The following is a 9,380-nucleotide window of genomic DNA, read 5'->3' as shown; positions in this document are numbered from 1 at the left end:
CCTTAAATACATTTACTTCCAAACTTGCCTTCTACTGCTCACTTCATCTTCTCAACATAAATCTCACCCGAGGGCTTACCTAAGCGTTAAGTTGGCTTCTCCCATTCGGGTTTTCGCATATCGCCGAGGGCTAGCTAAGGTATTGGAACATTTTCTCCGCGACAGTCCCGAAGGATTTATCGCAAGCAACCATATTTCAGACTATATCAAAAGATGGCAACCCTAAGTCTCAAGACTATTTCATGCATCGCCAGCCCAACCCAATTTTTGGTCGCTTGGGGACTCGAATCCGCAACCTACAACTTGGCAATGCAGTATCGTAATCACTCCGCCAGAACAACAAATGGAAATTTTGGTGTCTTGATTCCTATCAGGAACAATATACTTGCCCATCCTGTACTTGGAATTTGTACAGATTCCGTGTATATTCGTATTTTTGAGGCAGTCAGTGTAATGAAACTTAATTCTCTTTATAGTCGTGCTGTAATGTAATAATTATAATATATTATATTGTGGTGATATTTCACGTTAAAAAACAAACTTCACTTGCGCCTCCAAGCTGCTCTATAGGTTTATGTGCATTCCAAAGTCCCAAAATTTATAATTAAAGTTGCGCATTTGCGCGTTGTCACGATATCATACTAATCACCCGATGTATTCACATTTAGAGCGTAAATCGACGTTTATTTAGCGGGAAATACGAACCCAAACAAGCCTGTGGTATGGCCATGAGCTACCCGCTGCTGCGGCGTCTACCGCTAAGTACGCTTGATCGGCAGGTGGCGCGCGCAAGTATGCAAATATGCCACAAGATTGTCATGCAGCAGCTCTACATTTCTCGCGCAAACGTGTCTAAGCAGTGGGTCGTCGTGTCCAATCCTTCCGAAGCGTGTATCAACCTTACTGGCTTCAACTTAAGCTGCAGCGGTTGCGACGACGTCTATTGCTTCCCTTTTAATTACACTTTACTACCTGGTGACGAGGTGACAATTTGGTGTTCTCCAGGAAGACTAAAGCTTGACGAGGACAACTTACTTCAGCCTTATCTTTTCTGGACACAACCTGATGGCTCTTTGCGACACAAGTCGTTCTTTACGTCTTCTCGAGCCAATGACGTCGTACTATTAGATCCGTTTCTTGTTGAAGTAGCATCCATTCGAGTAACGGTGGATGGCAGACGAGAGTTTCGCGTGTTGCACTGCAAGTCTGCACACTCAAAGACGTTGCGAAGTGAGATTGACACCCGCTTTTGCGTCGGATGTCTATCCCCTCCAGTCTTTGACAAGCAGACGTCACGACCGAGTCCAGAAAGCGGTAAAATTACTTCCTTCCCGCCACGTCAGCGGGAAGTTTATGTTTACTCGAGATATTGGGGAATTGTCTCGGACAAGTCACTATCGAAACACTCATTAGCAGTCATTTTAGTGCCAGTAGTGGAATCAGTTCGAGCAGTGCTGATCTACCTCATGTTTAATTTATTTCAGTCTATGGGTAAACCGGGTCCGAATGTGCGATCAAAAGTCACATCATTGCTATTCATGGTGCTGGCATGCAATGTCACTGCACGAAAACTCATGCTGGGCATCAAAAGTGGACTATTGGTCACTATTGCAAGTTTCACGTCAGTTGTCTTGGATCAAGTGGCTATGCTTGTATTGTACTTGTCTCTTCAAAGACTCTATCCGGTTTTGACTACCTCTTTTCAGTGTATGCTCGTATTTGATCTTGGTGTGTATTGTATAAATGCGATTGCAGTGCAATTTCGTTTTCTTGACGAACGCACTAATTGGCACCCGTTATTTAAATACTTAACAAGATTGGACCACAGATACCAAGGATTTGTCTGCATGTGCGGTATTGGCCGCGAATTGCTGCTTCATTTGCTTTTTTTACTTCCTTTCAGCAGCCAGCCAACACAATTATGGAAAGTTGTCGGATATTTACTTGTGCCATTCTTCACGGCAGCCTCAGGCATTGATTTTTTCCGTGCACTTGTCATTCTTCTGCATATGGTCCGAAGATCAATTGATTTGATAAATGCTCTATGGGGACATCTTGAGCAACACACAACAACATACGTCAAAGAAACGTATAAAGATCAAGAGGAGAAAGAGGTGTGTGATGAAGAGCCTCAAAAAGAATTACCACCCTCAGCGTTTTCCACACCCAAGAAGTTTCGCAATCGATTTCGGTATTATTAGACGTATTTACCTATATGCTAGACATCTAGATAGCGTATCAAAAACAACATGCAATACTTTCATGCATTGAACAATCCCTTTAGTAGAATGATAAGACTAGGTTTCTCCACTTTTTTCTTCCTGCTTTCCTAATCTTCACTCTCTTTCCATAATTCGACTACAAACTCGCAATATTAGACCAGCGACACGCCTCTAAAAGTTTGTTCCTTCAGGTGGCTGTGGTAGGCGTCTGTTAGTGGCTGAAGCCATTTCAGCACGGATGGCTACAAGCACGTGCTCAATGCCATTGTTACGGTGCCAGCTGCCCAACGCAGCCAATCGTCGCGGGTCTACACGGCCCGATTGAGGATCCACACAGCTCATGTTGATGCGGCTCGTGAAGTGTACTTCGGGTGGCACGTGGGGATACTGATCACTGCAGTGAATTCGCAAACTATAAATGCGCCCGTCGTGGCACGTCTGCAAGATAGAGGAAAACAATTAGCTCAATGTGTCCTGACAGATAAAGAATCGTACAACTCACGCCAGCAGGGCCTAGAATGGTACCGATCCAATTTGTGAGAAAAATATCATCCGCTTGCTCTAATCCGTACGAGATACTCATATCTCCATGACCTTTTTCACTATTTTCCAATTCCTCGAGCAGCTTAAAGTTGCGAGGCACTAAACAGCAGTCACAGCACAATATTCATCAGTCGGAACAATTCTCCACTCGTAAAAGCTGTAACAGAGTCAACGTAAAGGATCTTTGTATCGAATAGCAACGTACTGATCACAACCTCAGCGCCATGCTTCGCCATAGCTGCAAACGCGTCACTCGCTGTAGGTTATAGATGAAAACAAGACGCAATTAGAAAAGCGTTACTCTATCCTCTGATGGCGATCGTTTCGGGGTCAACATTGGCTCATAAAATAAATCACTTTAACGTCTTCAAGAATATGTACATCACTCTGTAGCAATACCAGAGACCCCAAAACTTTGCCGTAAGACTTTACCTGCTTTCCAGCTGCGTTTCTTGCTCTGTAAATGGTCTTCTCAAAAGGGGGAGCTGATAACAAAATCCAATTGGAGGATAGATAAATATCATATTTAACCAATCTATAACAAGATTTACATCACAAGCTTGAAGTCCATATCTATTTCAAAAGCTACTACTGAAATTCTGGGTCACGTAGAAGATTAGTACGCAGTAACTCTAGCTCGGTGCGCCAGAGCTGAGCCGGCGTCGTATCTTGTAGCTGTTGTAGCTTCGTCTGCTTCAAGTCGTGTTCCTTCTGCAATCGTTCAATATGTTCCTTTGTAAAGCTCAGAAGCGACGTCTTCAAGAGATAATCGTAGTCGTCGCTTCCATCGATAGAAACAACATCATGTTCATGACCAATTGTAGTCAGCCCCAAGTCTCCAGTATAGTTAATTGTTTCCGCTTGAAATGCAGATGCTGGAGAGAAATTTAATCCCTTAAGCAACTGAACTAGCTCGGCTTTGGGAATACGTTCTTTTAGAACTTTCGATAAATCGCCAAAAGCAACCTCCTGAATAAATCGAATGCGATTACTTAAACGAAGGACCTCCTTTGTTTGACATTGTACCAAATGCTGTTTACGTTTCGAGTACAATTCACGACGGACATGGTAGAAGTCACGTAAAATATCTTCACTCGTCTCGTATTTAACTAAGTGACCGTTAGCATTGAACGCATGCATATTCGTAGTATTTAAAGAAGCTTCAAGGCGCAAGAGCTTTACCAATGCTTCCCCCTTATTTGTATCCTCAGTGTATTTTGCAAGATCAGAGCGAGTCATCGAGATATCAAAACGAATTTCACGGTCCGAGTGGTGTTCGGAAAATGATCGAATCACTTTTTTTCCAATTAGATCCCATAAAAACTTTTTGTAGTCTTCCACCCATTTACCAACCGGCAACTCTGTCACTCGTACAGTTGACGTGTTCACGTGTTCCACAATACCTCGAGCTACAAACGCTTGTTTATCCAGTTGAAGAATCTTGCCATTAAATCCTTTAGTCCATGGCGTCATTGGTGTTAATGTTACCGTTGAAAGATCATCACCTGCTTCCTCTGCGTTTAAAATCTTCAAAAGATTGTCGATCACCTGTACCGGGTGATGACAAGGAATATTTGTAGACCAACCTGTACCAATCCCCTCGGCACCATTAACGAGCAGCATTGGAATGATCGGCACATAATATAGAGGTTCAACTGGATATCCATCATCATCAGCATAGTGTAACAATGCATCATCTTCTTCAGGAAAGACTAAGCGCGTGTGTTTCTGAAGCAGTGTAAAAATATATCGAGGACTTGCAGCGTCTTTTCCGCCTTGTAATCGAGTACCAAATTGACCAGAAGGATAAAGAAGCGGCAGATTATTGGAGCCGACAAAATCTTGTGCCATATTGACAATTGTTGAATGCAACGACGCTTCTCCGTGGTGATAAGCTGTGTGTTCACTGCAGTAGCCAGCAAGCTGTGCTACTTTCACTTCGTTCGTTAACTTGCGTTTCAAACACGCAAACAAGACCTTTCGTTGTGAAATCTTCAGACCATCAATTACCGACGGTAACGATCGTTGATTATCTGCGTGAGAAAACTGAATGAGTTCACGATTGACAAAGTCTCGATATGTCACATACCCTGAACTTGTGTCAAGAAACGAGTGAGGAGAATATTCGTTAAGGAGCCACTTTTTGCGGTCTGTAGCTCGGGTTTTGTTAAAAACCATATCTAACGCATCGCCATCACGATCACTAGTCCATTGAAAGTTTACAAGATGTTTGTCGAGGTCACTAAAGTACTCACGCCCTTCTGCACTCGTACTGGTTCCGAGTCCTTTATAATACTTAATGGTGTAGTACTTAAGGTCTGTCGAGTCGATGGATGCTTTCCAGTCAAAATATTCCGGTAGACTAAAGAAACGACGCGTCTCTAAGTTTCGTTCAGTGCCAACACGCTTTGAAGTTGGACTCACTTTGATGATTGGGGTGATAAATTCACTCAAGAAATCCCTTCGTTTCAATAATTCCGGCCAGAACGTGTGAAACAAATTTAATAGCAAGCCCTTAATATGTGACCCGTCATGATCTTGATCCGTCATGGTAATGACACGCCCATACCGTAGTTTCTGACGCGCCTCTTCTGTATCAAAACGTTCATCCATTCTGAGACCAAGTATCGTGCACAGATGGGCAAATTCAGCATTTTTACCAAGTTGACTTACTGTGGCATCCCGCACGTTTAACAATTTGCCACGCAAGGGGAATACACCAAACTGATCTCGCCCCACAACGGCTAGACCGGCTACTGCAAGTGCCTTAGCGGAATCTCCTTCAGTCAAGATAAGCGAACACTCGCTGGAGCGAGGACCACCAGCCAAGTTTGCATCTTCTAGCTTCGGAACATTTACTGACATGCTTTTAGCACGCGTAGATGAAACTTTCTTGAGCAACGCTGCACGTTGTCGCGCACGAGCTTGCTGAACGACTCGTTTAACAATACCAGAATCCGTTAGCACGAGTTTCAAAAGTCTTTCAGACAACACGCAAGTTGATCCATACGTCACCGGTCGAGATGACATGTACTCTTTCATCTGCGAATCAAATGTTGGATTTTCAATCTGGCAGTTGATAAATATCGCCAAGTGTGGCTTCACATGTGCAGTAGTAATTGAAAGCTCTTGATATTTTTTATTCACATACTCTACCACACGACGGCAAATCTGATCACTCACATAGCCAACGTGTGACCCACCACGCAAAGCTGACATTCCATTTACAAAACTCACTTGTACGAACCCCACATCTGAAGGTAGAATACCAATTTCCCACCGTTTATTTACGCGAGAATAAATGTATTTTGACCCAGGTATTGCGTCTTCGTGACTATATTCCGACGACTTTGCAGAGTCAGGATTTGAGGTTGTCGTTGTCGAGTGAGAAAATGCTTGGACATAGGACTCAAATCCTGAAATGGGCACCCGTTTACCGTTTAGTGTCACCTCTACATCCGATAAGCACCCAGCAACATCATACACACGTTTCTTTAGCACACGCATCATGCTAGCAGTAAGTTTTACCATATCAAACTTTTTTAGATCGGGTGAAAACGATACTTTTGTGAAATCCTTTAACCCATTGCCAGTATACTCAGTTATTTCTGGTTCTCCACGAGTTCGCATATTGTTATACCAAACCTGTTTGTATCGTAATCCCATTGACGTATCTCCTGTCTCGACAACAAATTCTTGACTAAATATATTCGTCAACTTAGCACCATATCCGTGTCTCCCGCCTGTCAATCTTGCAGCAGTGTCATCAAAATTTGATCCCGTCAACAAATGACCAAGCACTAATTCGGGTACGTAGACCTTTTCCGTCTTGTGAAATTTGATGGGAATTCCTTTTCCACTATTAAAGACTGAAATCCATGGCCTGTATCCATTTAATTGATCCCCAGGATCAATGATCACGTCAAGGTGCTTCATACTTGGATCTCGGACCTTGTTGTCTACAGCATTGACAATGATTTCGTCGAAGATTTTGTACAAAGCAGGAACGTATTCCACCGCTTGCTGCTTCATTCTGATTTCTTCTGCATCCTCTGCAGGTGTAGATTCAAAGGAGGGCATCCACATGATGTTTTTTGTAGTCTCGACTGAGCCTATATACATGCCTGGACGCAGCAGTACGTGCTCCAGTGGTGTCTTCTTCTGGTATGTACTTTCAACACTGCTCAAAGCGCGTTGAGTCTGCTCAAACAGTCTGGATCCTTTATTAGAGCAATCGAGCCGGTACGTTGTGAGCAATCTACCTGATCTGGTGCTGTAATTCCGCGCAGATGACAGCAGTACAATGGCTTTAGGAGTCGAAACATTCGCTGATGTGAGACTTTTTAGCGTTTTTTGAACATTTAAGCTGCACGAGCTAGAGGAATTAATGCTTTTTATCGTCACGTCAGTTGTTGTAACCGCATAGCACGGTTGTAGAGCGCTGGTGACGCTGCGCAAGGCTCGTCGTCGGGCAGCTCCGCAGCGCCACATGTTTATTCAGACACTGATTTCCACCAATCGGGCCTATGAGTACCTAATCAATAAGTACTATTATTTGCAAAGTAACTTCATGAATAACCAACCGCCTTTTACAGACATCAGATTAGGAGCCAAACTCAACCGTGACAATATGAAACAAGCCTCTTTTATTTTGGTATACACCACTTTTCAAATCTTGGTTCGGTATTCCAATCGGCACCACGTAGTCATGCTTCATTTAAGACTTTATATCCCAGGTCATAGTGCTAAAGAGATGTTCAATAACGATTCTCATCTGTTTATTATCCTAAAAACAAAACCTTTGGATTCGACAGCAGAAGAATCCGGGAAACATAGTAAACAAAGTCCCGCCTATGGACGCCAATGTAGAAATGCCTTTTAGAAGCACGAATGTGGCACAAGGATTCCTCATCGTCACATCGATCAATCACCTCTCACGATAAAAATGCATTAACTTAAGCCTTATACAATTCCGCATAATCTATGTAAGACGCTTGCGAGGCGATCTCGGTATATAACAAGCAACGGACCAAAATTTCTAGCAATCCACTGAATCCCGCAACTTACATACATACCTCATCTCCGAGCCCAGCGACCAATTGTCCCACCTCTCTTTTCACTAACACCAAATAAAAATCCGACTATGTCATGAGCCTACCTGTGTGGCTCATTTTAAAGTTATTCCTCTCATTGTCGACATGTATTCGTTGTATTATCACGGTTTTACACCCATTTGATCGGTTGCTAATGAGCCAAACTCCCTTTCAGCCTGTTTTATGGCCTCAAGATCATGTACAATGATCCAGCGGGTCAAGGATGGTAGTGACAATGCTATATCGTGATCGTTCGTTTTCAAGCACCTTACGCAAAGAAGAGACCTTAATTCGCGAAATGGAGATAAATGCACGTAGGATCTCTCTAGAATCCTGGATATCCTGGGTGGTGTGTCAGCTCAAAGCTTTGTGGTCATCCCTATCTGACACCGGTAATTGCAGAATGAAGTCCCAGCGGAGCCATAATTTTCTATTGACCTGGCAGAGAGACTGAAATTTGCTTATCATTGATCGCTTCAAGAGTAGAAGGTCTATCGACGCATGAGCAGTTGGAGACAAGAAATGATTGCGAAACTGTTGGAGTTTGGACCATATCGTCCGTCTATCACAGGTTAGCTTGCCAAGGCGTGGCCAAACGTTCCCGTAAATTAAAACTTTTCGTACATTTTCAGACCGTATTTTCGTATATTTTGGCAACCGTTAAAAGAATACCAAAAAAATTTAACGATCTGACATTTAAAACAAAAAGTAAACCATGCAAATTTTCTCATGACAGAGTATTTAAATAAGGACAGATAGCGACATCAGCCTAATGAAGAGTCATGCATGCGAAGAAGATGCTGTGCGCGGGTGGAAACCAAGTATTGAAGTAATAATAGGACCTACGCTTACAACCACGTGCTATTCCTAACCCTGTTCTTTAAATTAATATACATCACGTGATGTGATTGCGTACCTTATGTCGCTGTCGTTACAGATTCTACTCGCAGTCGTATCACAGACATCTTAATTATTGCAATTCCACTGGTGTCCGCAGCTCGGCAAGCTTGTGTGCTCCGGAGCCGTAATCAGCAAGTCTGCGCGCCATTAACTCCAACTCAAGTGAAGGGCGCCACGGTCAAATAACATTTTTGACAAATTTGAGACAGACGTCGCTGCGTTCAGATTCAAGGGACAAATTTTCTCTTTCAGTATAACGTATCACGGCCTGATTCCCACATGCATCTGCATGGGTAGTGCAACGGGGTTGTCATGCACTTCGCACAGATAAGGCATTGACTCTCAGAGTCCGCGTTTACAGATGGGTCTTAACCGCATCTCTGAACGCTGAGCTTCTGTACTTGGTAATTGTGACGTTGACAGCTTGAGACCGGAAGTATGCAAATTGTCGACGTCGTTGGCGTTTTTCTGTCTAAATCGCTCAGCGAGGTCATTAATGTCCCGTGTCTGCTTGATCATTACTGTGAAAGCTGACCTGTCGTGGTCGATCTCCATGCCCAAGATATACTTCGCCATACCAAGATCCTTCATCTTGAAAACATACTTTAGCATCCCCTTGACA

At 43.3% G+C, this 9,380-nt stretch overlaps 2 protein-coding genes across 2 annotated transcripts; one reads left to right on the top strand and one right to left on the bottom strand.

The window, feature by feature from the left end:
• Positions 1–728: 728 nt before the first annotated feature.
• Positions 729–2,201, top strand: PHALS_05083 (Lamin Tail Domain; the record flags this gene model as incomplete). The annotated part of the gene is made up of 1 exon (XM_024722824.1): positions 729–2,201. One exon carries the CDS (start codon positions 729–731, stop codon positions 2,199–2,201), a length of 1,473 nt encoding a protein of 490 aa, XP_024573862.1.
• Positions 2,202–2,393: 192 nt separating this feature from the next.
• Positions 2,394–6,851, bottom strand: PHALS_05082 (dna topoisomerase ii; the record flags this gene model as incomplete). The annotated part of the gene is made up of 6 exons (XM_024722823.1): positions 2,394–2,660; positions 2,725–2,864; positions 2,971–3,021; positions 3,198–3,222; positions 3,297–3,300; positions 3,358–6,851. The coding sequence occupies 6 exons, from the start codon at positions 6,849–6,851 to the stop codon at positions 2,394–2,396; spliced, it is 3,981 nt and encodes a 1,326-aa protein (XP_024573861.1).
• Positions 6,852–9,380: the final 2,529 nt, after the last annotated feature.

Source organism: Plasmopara halstedii, assembly GCF_900000015.1.
Source record: "Plasmopara halstedii genome assembly, contig: Scaffold_287, whole genome shotgun sequence".
Classification (NCBI taxonomy): Eukaryota; Oomycota; class Peronosporomycetes; order Peronosporales; family Peronosporaceae; genus Plasmopara; species Plasmopara halstedii.
The sequence above is the reverse complement of the archived record's forward strand: the minus strand, read 5'-3'. Positions and strand labels throughout refer to the sequence as shown.